This window comes from Mya arenaria, chromosome 4 (genome assembly GCF_026914265.1).
Source record: "Mya arenaria isolate MELC-2E11 chromosome 4, ASM2691426v1".
Lineage (NCBI taxonomy): Eukaryota > Metazoa > Mollusca > Bivalvia > Myida > Myidae > Mya > Mya arenaria.
The window spans coordinates 5,013,934-5,033,183 of record NC_069125.1 but is presented as its reverse complement, the minus strand read 5'-3'; the positions used below and the strand labels follow the sequence as shown (position 1 = coordinate 5,033,183).

At 38.1% G+C, this 19,250-nt stretch overlaps 1 protein-coding gene across 1 annotated transcript; it reads right to left on the bottom strand.

Annotated features, from left to right (window-relative positions):
- Positions 1-751: 751 nt before the first annotated feature.
- LOC128229655 (uncharacterized) lies at positions 752-5,392 on the bottom strand. The gene is made up of 3 exons (XM_052941433.1): positions 5,322-5,392; positions 1,724-2,901; positions 752-1,560 (listed from the first exon to the last, which is right to left on the bottom strand). The coding sequence occupies exons 1-3, from the start codon at positions 5,390-5,392 to the stop codon at positions 752-754; spliced, it is 2,058 nt and encodes a 685-aa protein (XP_052797393.1).
- Positions 5,393-19,250: the final 13,858 nt, after the last annotated feature.

The window sequence follows — 19,250 nt, the reverse complement described above, 5'->3', positions numbered from 1 at the left end:
AACTGAATGGGTCAGTCGTCGATAAACGTCTTCTGTTGAATGGAGAATAACTGAATGGGTCAGTCGTCGGTATCCGTCTTCTGTTGCATGGAGAATAACTGAATGGGTCAGTTGTCGGTATCCGTCTTCTGTTGAATGGAGAATAACTGAATGGGTCAGTCGTCGGTATAGGTCTTCTGTTGAATGGAGAATAACTGAATGGGTCAGTCGTCGGTATACGTCTTCTGTTGAATGGAGAATTACTGAATGGGTCAGTTGTCGGTTTCCGTCTTCTGTTGAATGGAGAATAACTGAATGGGTCAGTTGTCAGTATACGTCCTCTGTTGAATGGAGAATAACAGAATGGGTCAGTCGTCGGTATACGTCTTCTGTTGAATGGAGAATAACTGAATGGGTCAGTCGTCGGTATACGTCTTCTGTTGAATGGAGAATAACTGAATGGGTCAGTCGTCGGTATACATCTTCTGTTGAATGGAGAATAACTGAATGGGTCAGTTTTCGGTATACGTCTTCTGTTGAATGGAGAATAACTGAATGGGTCAGTTGTCGGTATACGTCTTCTGTTGAATGGAGAATAACTGAATGGGTCAGTTGTCAGTATACGTCTTCTGTTGAATGGAGAATAACTGAATGGGTCAGTCGTCGGTATACGTCTTCTGTTGAATGGAGAATAACTGAATGGGTCAGTCGTCGGTAAACGTCTTCTGTTGAATGGAGAATTACTGAATGGGTCAGTCGTCGGTATCCGTCTTCATGGAGAATAACTGAATGGGTCAGTTGTCGGTATCCGTCTTCTGTTGAATGGAGAATAACTGAATGGGTCAGTTGTCGGTATCCGTCTTCTGTTGCATGGAGAATAACTGAATGGGTCAGTTGTCGGTATCCGTCTTCTGTTGAATGGAGAATAACTGAATGGGTCAGTTGTCGGTATCCGTCTTCTGTTGAATGGAGAATAACTGAATGGGTCAGTTGTCGGTATCCGTCTTCTTTTGAATGGAGAATAACTGAATGGGTCAGTTGTCGGTATCCGTCTTCTGTTGAACAGAGAATAACTGAATGGGTCAGTTGTCGGTATCCGTCTTCTGTTGAATGGAGAATAACTGAATGGGTCAGTTGTCGGTATCCGTCTTCTGTTGAATAGAGAATAACTGAATGGGTCAGTTGTCGGTATCCGTCTTCTGTTGAATGAAGAATAACTGAATGGGTCAGTTGTCGGTATCCGTCTTCTGTTGAATGGAGAATAACTGAATGGGTCAGTTGTCGGTATCCGTCTTCTGTTGAATGGAGAATAACTGAATGGGTCAGTTGTCGGTATACGTCTTCTGTTGAATAGAGAATAACTGAATGGGTCAGTTGTCGGTATCCGTCTTCTGTTGAATGGAGAATAACTGAATGGGTCAGTTGTCGGTATCCGTCTTCTGTTGCATGAAGAATAACTGAATGGGTCAGTAGTCGGTATCCGTCTTCTGTTGAATGGAGAATAACTGAATGGGTCAGTTGTCGGTACCGTCTTCTGTTGCATGGAAATAACTGAATGGGTCAGTTGTCGGTATCCGTCTTCTGTTGAATGGAGAATAACTGAATGGGTCAGTTGTCGGTATCCGTCTTCTGTTGCATGGAGAATAACTGAATGGGTCAGTCGTTGGTATACGTCTTCTGTTGCATTGAGAATAATTGAATGGGTCAGTTGTCCCTATCCGTCTTCTTTTGAATGGAGAATAACTGAATGGGTCAGTTGTCGGTATCCGTCTTCTGTTGAATGGAGAATAACTGAATGGGTCAGTTGTCGGTATCCGTCTTCTGTTGAATGGAGAATAACTGAATGGGTCAGTTGTCGGTATCCGTATTCTGTTGAATGGATAATAACTGAATGGGTCAGTTGTCGGTATCCGTCTTCTGTTGAATGGAGAATAATTGAATGGGTCAGTTGTCGGTATCCGTCTTCTGTTGAATAGAGAATAACTGAATGGGTCAGTTGTCGGTATCCGTCTTCTGTTGAATGGAGAATAACTGAATGGGTCAGTTGTCGGTATCCGTCTTCTGTTGAATGGAGAATAACTGAATGGGTCAGTTGTCGGTATCCGTCTTCTGTTGCATGGAGAATAACTGAATGGGTCAGTTGTCGGTATCCGTCTTCTGTTGAATGGAGAATAACTGAATGGGTCAGTTGTCGGTATCCGTCTTCTGTTGAATGGAGAATAACTGAATGGGTCAGTTGTCGGTATCCGTCTTCTGTTGAATGGAGAATAACTGAATGGGACAGTTGTCGGTTTCCGTCTTCTGTTGAATGGAGAGTAGCGTAATTGGTCAGTCGAGGTAATCCGTCTTCTCAAGATAAAATAGTAACGAAATGGGTCAGTCGTTGGTATTCGTCTTCTGTTGAATGGAGAGTAGCGGAATCGGTCAGTCGAGGTTATCCGTCTTCTCAAGATAAAAGAGTGACGAAATGGGTCAGTCGTCGGTATCCGTCTTCTGTTGAATGGAGAGTAGCGGAATTGGTCTGTTGAGGCTATCCGTCTTCTCAAGATAAAAGAGTAACGAAATAGGTCAGTCGTCGGCATCCGTCTTCTGTTGAATGGAGAATTACTGAATGGGTCAGTTGTCGGTATCCGTCTTCTGTTGAATGGAGAATATCTGAATGGGTCAGTTGTCGGTATTCGTCTTCTGTTGAATGGAGAATAGCTGAATGGGTCAGTTGTCGGTATTCTTCTTCTGATGAATGGAGAATAACTGAATGGGTCAGTTGTCGGTATTCTTCTTCTGTTGAATGGAGAATAACTGAATGGATCAGTTGTCGGTATCCGTCTTCTGTGGAATGGAGAGTAGCGGAATTGGCCAGGCGAGGTAATCCATGTTCTCAGGATAAGGGAGTGACGAAATGGGTCAGCCGTGGGAATTCTTCTTCGGAATTGCAGAAAAAAAAAACATTTAAAGTATAAAAAATGTGGTTTTAGTGCGTTGCAAAGTTCCCTTGCCGGTTATTTCAAGAAACAATAAAAACATGATGCTTTAACCACTAGGCCACAAGGACGTTTTCAACAGTGTTGGATATTTTGACCTTTATAAAAGACATTGATAACATCACGTCGTATTATCAATCAACCAATCACGCAAAAACGAATCGCTCAAAGCCAAAGAAACGCTATTGAAAAGTTTGATCTTCAAAGACAATAATTGAACAGAAATCAACATTTGCTGATGGGTTTAAGATGTCGGTATCCAAGTTTGAGGCACCCTAATAATTTGCCACACTTCATATCGTTATAAAAAAATGTGCATTTTAAAAACCTTGAGCGAGTCCCTTTAAGATAGCAAGTGGACAGCTTATCCAAGTTTTTATACTAATGGCTGCTGTATATGTTGTCCACATGTCATCTAGAGTCTAGATTGCACATTTAAATGATACGATTGGGTAGTATTAATTTCAGGATGTATATTGACCAGTAAATATCATTTTGGTTAACTTTAACCAGACCAAACGTTTGACCAGATTTATATGTCTCGAAGGACTAGCAATAAATAACATCTCTGTGGGCACCACAACCAAGGCTTGAACAATTGATAAAGATGGATGTTTTGCGTTCTTTTAAAGCAGAAATGTCGAGCAAAAACTATTATCTATAATGTCTTTCTAGAATGAATTTCATTTCAACAGATGGGGGAATGCGACGATCAAACAAATGATGGAATACCTTTATAGGCTAATGGGAGCTCCCTGATTGAACTCGAAATAATTTGATCCAATCACGTTATGCATAACGTGTTGTGCACAATATATAAAACCTCAAATGACAATGAAATGCTTCAAATTACGCACTTTATACTATATAAATAACAGCGGTGAAACAGAGACGAATTATCTTCTATCTTTTTATATAAAAAACAAAACAATGTATTAGTTTTACAGTTGAAATTTGAAGGTTAAATATTTCCTGCGGTTAAGGACATAATGTTTGATGATGTCACAGTACTTAACTATTTACAAGTAATAAAAGTATATATTTTTGTAAACAAATAAGATCTATTTTTTAAAACAGCCATTGATTCATTTGTTCAGTATTTTGTGTATTAATGTGTGAAAGGGCTTGTTCGGCTTTTGGATTTGTTTTTGTTCTACGTCACCAAGGCTTGAACAAAAGTACGACGAACTATCAGAGAGCCTTCTAGAAAAGTATATACACGTTTTGTTGGACATTCAGCAATCGACGTATGTACGCAACTGCAACCTTTACAAATTTCCGTAAATGTACACGTACAAGAACACACGTTACAAGACAACACAACGACCAATGCCCAATAAACCCAAAACAGGAGACAGCACACATGAAACAAATACCCAGAACATCGCCATTGGTAAAGGTTGCGTTAACCGCATCGGCAGTGTCAGTGAGCCAATGCAAGACATATATTAAAAGCGTGAATACCAAAACGTGGTTAACTGACCATAAAGTTGTTTTTATTTTATTTTGCAACCTTTGTACAACACCAACAAAACTGCTACACTGTTCGAATCAAATCGTTACATACAATACAACTTCGTTTAGATATTGTATAAAAAGTGTGATACTTATTTATCAATTTTAAGGTTATTCACACAAAGAGAAGGGTGGTGGATATGCGTTTTAATGACTTTGAACTCGACAATTTGTTAAAAGAGATAAAATCAACAGTAGACTGTTACACAACATCTTGTATTATTTGATCTGAATGTCTAATGACTAAATGTCCATTGGCTCTTGCAAAAGCAAGGAATTAAGACTTTAATTGATCGAAGCTGAATTAAGTGTGGCATGTTTAATTACAATCTAGCAGCTCGTGTCTCACTCATCACTTAGACAAAACAGACGTTGTGACCTGATTAATCCCTCTAACAACATTGTATTCTGTTTAATTCCTCGTACACTCCTGTGATGTTGATAAAGGAGAACGAATAAAGCATGTTAGGAACATAGTTTGTCCATCAGGTGAGCGTTGGGGAAAAGGGCTAATCAATGATGTTGATTAACCATTTAGTCATTAATTAACAAGAGAGCATTATCAATGACTCCTCACTTGTCCTAACCTTTAATTTTCTCATTGAAGAAAAAAGGTTTTCAGCAAAGGACACGAAGTCTGTAAGCTGAATTGTTGGGATTATAGGTTGGGTCGATGCTTTTCAACTAGGTTGGTAAGGACTAGAAATATCACAGAAAACAAGAGTTTGACTCACTTTCATGGATATACCATGGGAAAAGCAGTCGTTTGCACTATTGCTGTATTATGGCGATGAGTGTCTCTTTTAATTTTTGAGCATTGATGTGCCTTGAACCTATTGTCTCTACCTGTGTGGATGCTGGGTTAGTCCCTGAAGTTTCCACTGCATTCTTAACCTTGTGCCTCTCAGCAGGGTCATAGTTAAATGTTTAGATGCTGGGCTTGTCCATGTAGTTTCCATTGTATTCTTAACCTTGAGCCTCTCAACAGGGTCATAGTTAATTGTTTGGATGCTGGGGCTGTCCCTGTAGTTTCCATTGTATTCCTAACCTTGTGCCTCTAAACAGGGTCATAGTTAATTGTTTGGATGCTGGGCATGTCCATGTAGTTTCCATTGTATTCCTAACCTTGTGCCTCTTAACAGGGTCATAGTTAATTGTTTGGATGCTGGGCATGTCCCTGTAGTTTCCATTGTATTCTTAACCTTGTGCCTCTAAACAGGGTCATAGTTAATTGTTTGGATGCTGGGCCTGTCCCTGTAGTTTCCATTGTATTCCTAACCTTGTGCCTCTAAACAGGGTCATAGTTAATTGTTTGGATGCTGGGCCTGTCCCTGTAGTTTCCATTGTATTCTTAACCTTGTGCCTCTTAACAGGGTCATAGTTAATTGTTTGGATGCTGAGCCTGTCCCTGCAGTTTCCATTGTATTCTTAACCATGTGCCTCTAAACAGGGTCATAGTTAATTGTTTGGATGCTGGGCCTGTCCTGTAGTTTCCATTGTATTCTAAACCTTGTGCCTCTAAACAGGGTCATAGTTAATTGTGTGGATGCTGGGCCTGTCCCTGTAGTTTCCATTGTATTCCTAACCTTGTGCCTCTTAACTGGGTCATAGTTAATTGTGTGGATGCTGGGCCTGTCCCTGTAGTTTCTATTGTATTCCTAACCTTGTGCCTCTTAACTGGGTCATAGTTAATTGTGTGGATGCTGGGCTTGTCCATGTAGTTTCCATTGTATTCTTAACCTTGAGCCTCTCAACAGGGTCATAGTTAATTGTTTGGATGCTGGGGCTGTCCCTGTAGTTTCCATTGTATTCCTAACCTTGTGCCTCTTAACTGGGTCATAGTTAATTGTTTGGATGCTGAGCCTGTCCCTGTAGTTTCCATTGTATTCCTAACCTTGTGCCTCTTAACTGGGTCATAGTTAATTGTTTGGATGCTGAGCCTGTCCCTGTAGTTTCCATTGTATTCCTAACCTTGTGCCTCTAAACAGGGTCATAGTTAATTGTGTGGATGCTGGGCCTGTCCCTGTAGTTTCCATTGTATTCCTAACCTTGTGCCTCTAAACAGGGTCATAGTTAATTGTTTGGATGCTGAGCCTGTCCCTGTAGTTTCCATTGTATTCCTAACCTTGTGCCTCTTAACAGGGTCATAGTTAATAGTTTGGATGCTGGGCCTGTCCCTGTAGTTTCCATTGTATTCCTAACCTTGTGCCTCTAAACAGGGTCATAGTTAATTGTTTGGATGCTGGGCCTGTCCCTGTAGTTTCCATTGTATTCCTAACCTTGTGCCTCTAAACAGGGTCATAGTTAAATGTTTGGATGCTGGGCATGTCCCTGCAGTTTCCATTGTATTCCTAACCTTGTGCCTCTAAACAGGGTCATAGTTAATTGTTTGGATGCTGAGCCTGTCCCTGCAGTTTCCATTGTATTCCTAACCTTGTGCCTCTAAACAGGGTCATAGTTAATTGTTTGGATGCTGAGCCTGTCCCTGCAGTTTCCATTGTATTCTTAACCTTGTGCCTCTAAACAGGTAATAGTGTCATGTGTGGCTACTTGACGTGTCAAGTTTTCATTGTGTCTTAACCATGTGCCTCGACAGGTTTTAGGCCAATGTATGGCTACTGGGCTTGTCCATGTACTTTCCATTATATTATGAACATTAAAGTTATTACTGGAGACAAGCATTTGACTTAGTTTGAGCGACAGATTATGTCACAAGCATCCTGTGTCTTTTGTCTCGCCGAGTGTCTGTTTAGAACTTTAAACAACCTCATAGTTAACGCATGGCGACATGGTTTGGCCCCTTATCTCACAATATACATACTTTTGTTTTCAATTAAACCTGAAGTACTCGTTAATTAGCAAATAAAAGCACGATCATAATGTCTTTCTACAACGAAGAGAAAGTCAATTTGCACCTCCCCAAAAGCGATTTCGATCTGTACGTTTTCTAGCACTTCAAAAAGCGTAGTCTTTTGCTTCGATTGGTCATTTGATGTGAAACCTATACAGACTGTACTTATTGGATCCTTTGCGTGTGTATAAGCCTGTCCCTTAATAAAAGTACCATGTTGATACGTGAGCGAAAACTTTCAATCGCTGACATTGGGAGTCGGTTTTCCTTGATCAATGTGTTAAGCCGATGGCGTGCATATGACATTGCACTTTCGGAATGCATTTACAATGGGATGCAATGGAAATCCTGTTAAGAGGTGGGTGTCGAAATGACACTGGACGATTAACACACCCTGCTTAGAGGCACAAGGTAAGGACCAACGAGAGACACATGCGTACAAAAACCGCTGTACTGTTTTATTGTATTTATTGTAGGTCGTCAATATATATGACCAACAGCAATGAGATATTGAAAACATTGGTTTGGACTATATTGATCGACCTTGAAGGTAGGAAGCCAGTTTGCTAATGGCTTGCAACTAAACGCTCGTATCAATAATAAACGTTAATAAAATAGCATTATAAAATGAATATTTAACACACCAATAGTACAAAGTGAGACATACAATATTTTTTCATTTCACTCTGAAGAATTTCCTTTTTTATCTCTATGGTCAGCAATTGGTAGGCAGTATCGCTCTATTTCTATGTCGTCAGCTAAGTTGTCACCAATTTAGCACGACCCATAATTACGTTTTTGTTAAGTTGGTCTCAATGCAAGGATGAAAACAAAGTTGGTCAATATTACACCAAAAACAATCAAGTCCGAAAACAATATAAACGTAATAAACAGTGCATTTTACAAAACATGGGCGAGTCCAGTTAAAATTACATGTGAACAACCTATCCTCCAAGTGTTATACTATTGGCTGCTGCATACGTTGTCCGCATGTTATCTTTAGTCTAGTTTTTTTTTCACTTAAATGCTATGATTGGCTTGTTATAATTACTTAATACATTTCGACCAATCATTAATATTTTGGTTAACTTAAACCAGACCAAACGTCTAACTAGATGTATACAATTGGCTACCGAAGGACTGAAATAAATAACATCTCCATGGGCACCACAACCAAGTATTGAACAATTGATAAAAATGGCTATTTTGCGTTCTTTTATAGCAGATATGTCGAGCAAAAACTAATATTTATAATGTGTTTTTTTTTACTTTTTTATTACTAAATATATATTTCAAATTAATCCGCAGCCAAATCCATTTCAAACGGTGCATATTTTATATAAGGTTCACCATGCATCACTCTTCAACAGATCGGCGAATGAAACAATTAAACAAATGATGGAATACCTAAATAGACTAATATAAGTTCCCTAATTGAACTCATAAGAGATTATTCGAGCACGTTCACGTGTTGTTGCACTGTATAAATAATCTCAAATGACAATGAAATGCTTCAAATTTCGTAACTCTTTTCATTCTATATAAATAACACCGGTAAAAATGTGATAATTTATCTTTTTACAAAAAACAAACAGTGTATTAGTTTTACGGATGAAATTTGAAGGTTAAATATTTTCTGCGGTTAAGGACATCGTGTTTGATGATGTAACAGTACTTTATTATTTACAAGTAACAGGAGTGCTTATTTTTGTAAACAAATGATGTTATTTTCTAAAACAGTCCTGGATGCATTTATTCAGTAATTTGTGTATAAATGTGTGAAAGGGCGTGTTCGGCTCAAAGATTTGTTTTTGTTCTACGTCATCCAGACTTGAACAAAAACACGAAGAGCTATCAGAGAGCCTACTAGACAAGTATGTACACGTTTTGTTGGACATTCGCAAACGACGTATGTTCTCAACTGCAACCTCTACCGTAAATGTACACGTACAAGAACACACGCTACTAGACAACACAACGACCAAGGCCCATTAAACACAAATCAGGAGATACAACGCTACAAAATACCTCACATAAAACACATACCCAAACATCGCCATTGGTAAATGTTGCATTAACCGCAGTCGCAGGGCCAGTGAACCAATGCAAGAATTATATTAAAATGTGATTACCAAAACGAGGTTAACTGACCATCAAGCTCTTTTTAATTCCCTCGCAATCTTGGTAAAATACCAATAAAATGCTACTCTGCACCAAGTCGTTACGTACAATACAACTTGAGTATTATATCATAAATGACTTATTTTAAATCAGGCGTTTCTAAAATTTTCATACAAATGAAATTCGTTTAGATATAATATAAAAAATTGTGATACTTAAGCTTAGTATATAAGCGTCTTAATGGCTTTGAACTTGACATTTTGTCAAAAGAGATAAAATCAACAGCAGATTGTTACAAAACATCTTGTTTTATTTGATCCGAATATCTAATGACTAAATGTCCACTGGCTCTTGCAAAAGCAAGGAATTAAGACTTTAATACATCGAAGCTGGATCAAGTGTGGCATGTTTTATTACAATCTAGCAGCTAGTCTCTCCCTCATCACTTATACAAAACAGACGTTGTAACCTAATTAATCTCTCTAATATCATTTTATTCTGTATAATTCCTCGTACACCCCTGTGATGTTGATAAAGGAGAACGAGTGGAGCATGTTAGAAACATAGTTTGTCCATCAGGTGAGCGTTGGGAAAAAGGGCTAATTAATGATGTTGATTAACCATTTAGTCAATAATTAAACAGAAAAACATTATCAACGACTCCTCACTTGTCCTCACCTTTAAATTTCTCATTGAAGAAAAACGTTTTTCAGCAAAGCAAACGAAGTCTATACGCTGAATTGTTGAGATTATAGAAGGGGTCGATAACATGGTATGGTCCCTTATCTCACAATATACATACTTTTGTTTTCAATCAAATCTGAAGTACTCGTTAATTAGCAAATAAAAGCACGATCGTAATGTCTTCCTACAACGAAGAGAAAGTCACTTTGTATCTCCCCAAAAGCGATTTCGAACTGTACGTTTTCTATCACTTCAAAAGCGCAATCTTAAGCTTAGATTTAATTGGCCATTTGATGTGAAACCTATACAGCTGTACTTGTTGGATCCTTTGCGCGTGTATGAGCCTGTCCCTTAATAAAAGTACCATGTTGATACGTAAGCGAAACCTTTCAATCGCTGACATTGGGAGTCGGCTTTCCTTGATCAATGTGTTTAGTCGATTGGCGTGCATATGACATTGCACTTTCGGAATGCACTTACAATGGGATGCAATGGAAATCCTGTTAAGAGGTGGGTGTCGAAACGACACTGGACGATTAACACACCCTGCTTAGAGGCACAAGGTAAGGGCCAACGAGAGACACATGCGTACAAAAACCGCTGTACTGTTTAATTATATTTATTGTAGGTCGTCAATATATATGACCAACAGGAGTGAGTTCTTGAAAACATTGGTTTGGACTATATTGATCGACCTTGAAGGTAGGAAGCAAGTTTGCTTTTGGCTTGCAACTAAACGCTCGTAGAAAAATTAATAAACGTTCATAAAATATCATTATAAAATAATATTTAACACACCAATAGTACATAATGAAACATAAAATAACTCCTTCATTTCACTGTTAAGAATTTCCTTCTTTAAGTATATGGTCAGCAATTAGTCAGCAGTATCCCCCTATTTTTAAATCGTCAGCTAAGTGGTCACCACTTTAGTAGGTCTTAATGCAAGGAGGAAAACAAAGGTGGACATATTACACCAAAAAAAACAATCAAGTCCGAAAACAATATAAACGTATTCCTTTTTACCGTTTTATTCGTTATGTTTACCCTTAACAGACAATCTGTCTTACTTTTCTAGTAAAATTGTTCCCGACGAAATGCTATTCTTCAACTTTTAAACAATCAGAGATCTATAGACCTCGTTTCCGATATTCCTTTATTTTATTTGACTAATTTAATAATGACCAATGAGATTTCTAGTAAGAGTTAATAATGACCAATGGTATTCTTAATTGAAAGAATGGCCGAAATATAAGATTAGCTGTGGTTTGTTGATTTGCTAGTAAGCGTGAAACCGTTTCAGCAGGTGTGCGTGACGTACGTTCCTACCAAGGTGGTTAAAATCGAGTATGGTATATGTGTAGCGTATGTCTGAGGTGTTTTGTATACGTGTATCTTTATTGTTTTGACACATGAAGTGTATCCCGTTTAGTGAATACATGTATTGAGGTTTTACTTTGTCCCTTTATAAACAAGGTCACTGTAATTGGGTTTGTATCATTGAATACTCATTGAATACTCAGCTTATTACTGAAAGTGAAGTTTGTTCGAAGTTTGTGGGGAGTTTTGTCCGCCGTGTAGTAAAATTGATGAGTGTTTATTTCGTCACCCACCAATGGATGTGTTTGGCTGGGGATGGGGTCGTCCAAGATTAATAATCAGTAAGCAGTGACAACCGAAAATATGCGATTATCAAGCATCACCGTCTTCTGATGAATGGAGTATAGCGGAATGGGCCAGTCGTGGGTTTCCAACTCCTTGTTAATTGAGTGTAGCGTAGTGGGTTAATCGTGGTTATCCGTCTTCTGTTGAATGGAGAGTTACGGAATGGGTCAGGCGTGGGTATCCGTCTTCTGTTGAATGGAAAGTTACGGAATGGGTTAATCGTGGGTATCCGTCTTCTGTTGAATGGAGAGTTACGGAATGGGCCAGGCGTGGGTATCCGTCTTCTGTTGAATTGAGAGTTACGGAATGGGTCAGTCGTGGGTATCCGTCTTCTGTTGAATGGAGAGTTACGGAATGGGTCAGTCGTGGGTATCCGTCTTCTGTTGAATAGGGAGTTACGGAATGGGTCAGTCGTTGGTATACGTCTTCTGTTAAATGGAGAGTTACGGAATGGGTCAGGCGTGGGTATCCGTCTTCTGTTGAATAGGGAGTTACGGAATGGGTCAGTCGTTGGTATACGTCTTCTATTAAATGGAGAGTTACGGAATGGGTTAATCGTGGGTATCCGTCTTCTGTTGAATGGAGAGTTACGGAATGAGTCAGGCGTGGGTATCCGTCTTCTGTTGAATGTAGAGTTACGGAATGGGTCAGTCATGGGTATCCGTCTTCTGTTGAATAGGGAGTTACGGAATGGGTCAGTCGTTGGTATACGTCTTCTGTTAAATGGAGAGTTACGGAATGGGTTAATCATGTGTATCCGTCTTCTGTTGAACGGACAGTTACGGAATGGGTCAGTCATGGGTATCCGTCTTCTGTTGAATGGAGAGTTACGGAATGGATCAGTCGTGGGCATCCGTCTTTTGTTGAATTGAGAGTTACTGAATGGGTCAGTCGTGGGTATCCGTCTTCTGTTGAATAGGGAGTTACGGAATGGGTCAGTCGTAAGTATACGTCTCCTGTTGGACGGACAGTTACGGAATGGGTCATTCGTGGGTATCCGTCTTCTGTTGAATTGAGAGTTACGGAATGAGTCATTCGTGGGTATCCGTATTCTGCTGAATAGGGAGTTACGGAATGGGTCATTCGTGGGTATCTATTTTTTGTTGAATGGAGAGTTACGGAATGGGTCAGTCGTGGGTATCCGTCTTCTGTTGAATAGGGAGTTACGGAATGGGTCAGGCGTGGGTATCTATCTTCTGTTAAATGAAGAGTTACGGAATGGGTCAGTCGTGGGTATCCGTCTTCTGTTGAATAGAGAGTTATGGAATGGTTCAGTCGTGGGTATCCGTCTTCTGTTGAATGGAGACTTCATTCAGTAATAAAAAAGTGCAATTTACAAACCATGAGCGAGTCCCTTTAAGATAACCCGTGGACAAATTTTCCAGTTATTATACTATTGGCTGCTGCATATGTCGCCCACATGTTATCTTTAGCCTTGTCTTCACACTTATATGATATGATTTGCTAGTAATAATCACTGGATATATATTGACCAATCAATAAGATGTTGGTTAACGTTAACCAGACCAAACGTTTAACCAGATTTATACAATTGGCTGTCGAAGGCCTAAAAATAAATCTTATCTCTGTGGGCACCACAACCAAATCTTGAACATTGATTAAAATGGCTATTTGCGTTCTTTTTATTTATAGCAGAAATGTCGAGCAAAAACTATTATCTGTAATGTATTTTTAGCTATTTTGTTACTTTATATGTATTCCAAACTAATTAGTTAAAGTAAGGTTGAAATTTGTTTAGTTCAGAGACCCCCTGAACACAGAAACAATTATTATTTAAAAAAGACAAAAGTGCATATTTTTGTAAATAAATAAGATATATTTTCAACAAGAGCCAAATATGAATTTGTTCAGTAATTTGTGTAATATTGTGCGCAAAAAGCGTGTTCGGTCCATGAACTACTTTTTAGTCCTACTTCATCCAGGCATGAACATAAGTACGAAGTACGAAGGACTATAGAGCCAACTAGGCACGTTTTGCTACAAGAGCACGTATGTGTTTAAATTACTGAATACATGTGTGGAATCTTGAAACTTTGTTATGTTCTGAAGTTTAAGAAGATGTCAGTAAACGCCCTTCATGATGATTCTGTGTTCAGGGGGTCTCTGAACTAAACAAATTTCAACCTTACTTTAACTAATTCGAATGTAAATAAATGATGGTGTTTCCAAGACATTTATCAAATGAGATGAAATGCCTGCACAATTTCTGAGGTATGGAGTTACCGTAAAACTTTCCCTACGACGAGGCCAACGTCTCAATTAATCGACTCGTACCGTGTCGGTTCAACCCATATTTGATCAATCGGAACACCTCGGCCAGTATTCAACATCTCGAAGCTTGCCGGAGATGGCCGATCTGATACGATTGATATTTGATGCGGGGCCGTGGTTTCATATTGACATTTTAATTGACTCGTACAGATGATCACTTAACTTCCGTTAAATAAGGAAATAATGATCAATTATTTAAACAATAGAATACAAATACGTCTGTGGGTATATTGAACAGTTGTTAGAAGTTAGAAATCACATCGCAGATATGCAGATTTACGGCCATTTTCCGAGGGCTTTAGTCACGTGACTACGAAAGGCCTTATGTCCAGTAGCAAGAAGCGGATCGATCTTTGTGTTTGTTAATGAGAATTCAATTAGAATAATAATAATAATAATAATAATAATAATAATAATAATAATAATAATAACTTTATTTACAGAAGGTAACACAGTAAGACATAGGCATCATATTATAAACAAACACACGACTAATTTACAATGTGGCCTTCTAAAAGAACATACACACGCACACGCACACGCACACGCACACACACATAAATGCTTAGAATGAAAACGTATGCATAAATTTATGTTATTTCAAAAGGGTACGTATTAAAATGGTATACGAAACCATAAAGAAACATGAATATAATACATTAATTAATATATCAATGCCGAACAATATATCAATTTATACCTAAAGGTTAACAAAAAATCTCATTAAAATTAATAAACTGAGTAAGTAGGACAGTCACACATGTATTTTACACCTTACTCGAGATATACATAATGTAAAAACAATAGTCATGGAATTGTGCGAATAGATTCATAAACGTACTTATAAAACAATAATATAACGCAGGGCTGTTAGTCACGTGACCATGAACGGCCTTGTGTCCAGAAGCAAGAAACGGATCGATCAATGTCTTTGTTAATGAGACTTTAATGGATTTTTAAACGTACTTTTAAAACAATAATATTTAGCAGGGGCGAGGCCAGCATTTGATGTTAGAAGATTTTGACATCCACCCCTTCCTCAGAATCGAAATTTGTTTCGTTTAAAATGTTGACAGGTGGGATTGGGGATATCACCCAAAGAAATTTTAACAACTTTTTGGGGCGTATTTTATTACTTTTTTTAAACTTGGACAATTTTAGGGCGGGCGCGTGCAGGGCTCGAATTTTCCGGGACTCGAGGTTATTTCGCCGGTCCCTGGGAGTTCGAGCCAACGGGGTTCGACTGTTTAAAAAGCGATATATACGGATATAAATATAGCTTAAATGATTAACAAGTAATTTCTGCAATTTATAATGTATTAGACATAGTTTTTAGAAAAAAAGTGTTGGATGTTCAGTGCTGCACAGGCAATGAGAAAATATATTTCTGTTGTAAGTGAGATGTTGTCATTCACCACAGAAATGGAATTAACAGTCGATGAATTCCGGTATAATTTCATCATTGGCGGATAGGGTAAGTGTATACGTGGAATTCTGGCCGATTGGCTTTGCCAGTGATATTATCATGCAGAGTGATGGAACTTTCTTGGCAAGTGATTGTTGAGGTCGATTGTTGGCGGACTATATATAATATTCTGGAAGTTTACACGGTATCTAGTTATTAAAATAATGTGTTTTAAAGTGCCAGGATAAAATGAATTTTATCTCCGACCTCACCAGAATTACAAATTATAACATTGTACATAAGCCCATCAATGCTTCACAATTAGGAGATGATTATTACACTTTCTAAAATTAACTGTCGCTCTTGATGGAATTTTCTCGCCTTTCCTTCTGCTTCTATATTATGCACCAGTTAATTGTAACCACGCCCCCGCCCCCCTCCCCCTCCCCCCAGGTCCGGGGGTATACCGAGGATAGCCGGGGAAATAGGCCGTGTTTTTACCTTCCAGGTGGCCCCGCAGTGCCGGGTGAATGCGGTGGTTTTGTCTTCGTGCCAAATATAGCGGGGAATGGGCCTTACCTAGAGTCCCTGGGGTGCAGGGGGCATTTGGCGGGGTTTCACCAGCAGTTTGTCCCCGCAAGACAGGGATTTTGCCCGGGCTTGGCTGGAGCGAAAGTCAAAGTCCCCGCTAATCCCCGGCCTGGGGTACCCGTGGTTACAATTGACTGGTGACATGGTCACACGAACAATTGCAACAATTCTTTAGGTGGCTCGGTTCCCGACATAACACCGTCGTCGGGGCGCCTGGGATGTTATTGGGTCCCGGGTTTCTGACGTCGACAAAAATATATCAAGCTATGATTTTCCCTTAAACAGCTTTTATTTGTTGTAGCCCACCTCTTGTCGACTTAGAGGCCATCTTTACAACGAGCGTGCGATAACACATAGTTAGATCATGACATTCAGTTAAAAACTGAAATGAATGTGTCAGAAATCGAATTACAATTTTAACTTATAAACTTAAGGTAGCACACTCCTAATAAGCACCATTTCAAACTATGATCAGCTTGATAATTTCTTAATATTGTATCATTTCCTGGATTCAAAAACAAAATTTAAAAGAAATTTACCGTCAAATAACAATTTTATTTTAAAGTGTCGATAAAAACGACATCACTCGAGAGACAAGAACAAATCCTTTATTTCATTTATTTTTCAACACTTTGGTAATAATTTGGTACCCGAGTAACAAAAAGTATATTTGCTTTCAGAAATAATACAGTATTGATCACAACACCCACAAATATAATCATACTGTACTGAAATAGCCATATGGCATTTCAATTTTAACATACTGTTTTGACCGCGTAAAATTGGAACATCGATGTTTAAAAGCAAAAATGACAAGTTCTAGAAATACCTATGACCTGTTCTTTATTAATAATTATCTTTATTTTTTTTGGAACATTATGCCAAAAAATCAAAATATTTTACTGTCTCATTTAAAAAAAAATAAAGTCTGTAATTCCCAACCACCTATTTCAGCCGTGCCTGCAAGTTATAAAATCTTCACAAAAGCTAATATTTAAGTGTAAAAATATATTTAATTACTTTTTAATAAAAATACAATATTAACTTTTGTAACAAAAATAATGTAAGCTAATGAAAACTAAGAAAAAAATGTGCTTCTGGCTGGATTCGGACCACGACCTTAAAACCCTCAAAATATTTGATTAACATATACATATGCTTAAGCATTAAAATTCAAGTGGAGGTTTTCGTTAGTGGTGTGCTACCTTAAATAAACATACTGTTACTAGTCGTGCTACAGAGTACATCTCAGAGCAAGCCAAAATAAAGGTTTTGAAAAATCAATGCTTCAATAAGTTTGTTGAACAGGTCCCCGATTTTTCTCGGAACTTTATAAGCTTTACAGGCATAAGAAGCTTATTTCAATTGACCAAAATTATATATTTTGATTTGTATAAATGGAAAATGGTTAATAGAGATTATCATAAAGATACTTCCTATTCAAAGTATAAAAACTCTTGAAGAAGTGAATACTACACAAATTTTAGAATATCAGAAATAGTCAGCCTTGCTTAATCCGTTGTAATTGACTTGAGTAGTTTCGAGTAATTTTGGAATAATGTACCCTTATTCTTTAAGGTTCATGGTGAATGGACTATTTGTCGCTGCTTATTTATTCCTAGTTTGGCAACATGCGCCTACAATAAAAGCTCTGTTCTGTTCCTAAAAGAACAGTATATTTATTCCAATGCATAATGCATTTTAAATATTGTGAACAAATGGTGGAGGGACTTCCATTCACAACTACAGAAAAATAATATTTATAAAACCAATTGACTCAACTTAAAAAATCAAGTTTAAAGGGTGCATTTGAATGGAAAAATAACGACTGTACTAAAAGACACTCACACTTTGTATGGAGTTCTAGTTCGTGATTTTATGTATAAAAAAGAGGACAATACCTGATAGTAATTGTGTTTGCAGAAGGGATTGTGTGATTTATATTAAAGAAAGGACTTTTCAATCATATGAATTCTTTATATACTTGACATAAATGTCTTTTACAATAAGTAAACATGATGTTTGATGTACCTATATTTTAATCAAACAATACGAAAGTTTTTGCGAGGAGCAGGTTACACTGTTAAACAAAAATAAGATTTTTCAAAAATGAAATATGTGTATTGTTCTTAATTCTGCTGCAGCCAATATTGTAAAGCCGGTTAAAGGTTCGGCTAGTCCAAAGCCGGGGACACTATCACTCAATGGCACGAAGAGGCCGTCAGGGGCGTAGCTAGCCCTCTATCCTTGTGGAATCATAATTGTGCTGGGGGGGGGGAGGGTCCGGGGGCATGCTCCCACGGAAAATATTGAAAACCATGGTGCAATCTGGTGCATTTCCGGCGTTCTGAGGTGCTTTATTAAGTACTGGAAAATGGACAGTTTTGGTTTCATGTAGTCATGTACGCACATTGCAACTTTGGCTGTTTTCTTTTTTAAATGTCAGAATCATATGGATTCGGCCGCGTATTCGCGTATTGGCAGCGACGCGACTGGCCATATATCATTCTGTAAACAATTTTAAATGTAATATACTAATATTCTATATGCATATGAATAAGACTAAACATTCTACCTTAAGATCTTTTTTTACAAATCGTCATTATGTAATGGAAGTATTTATTTGGGATTAAGTCGGCAGGCCGGACTAGCCGTTCAGACATTAAAAATGACATGTTTCTTAGTATTCAGTGCGAAATGCCACGCGAATGCCTTTATACAAGACGGTGCGCATGCGCGAGTTTTTAAAATAACTGTATAAAACCAATTGAAAACTAGGTGAAAATTTGTAGTTTGTTTTCGTTAATAAATGGGAATTTTGCGGTTTTGTAATCCGATTTTTGCAAACATAATTATGTCAAAAATCAACGATAAAATTAAACCGAACTCTAATTATTGATGTTTGCAACTATCTGTAACAAGACATTCACACATATGTTTTATTTATATATTAATATAAATAAAGAACAGTCCAGTCTGACCTTAGCAAATGTCAGTTTTGACAAATTGTCATCATCATTTCGCTTGTAAGTGTATTTGTCCTAGCGCGTCAAACATCACCCCCCCAATGGGATGAATGCCGAGTATTTACACTCCTCTATTCACCATTTAGATCTATGTCCTGTACAATTAAACTTGTATTTGTCACATTATTCTGAAAGAGGCC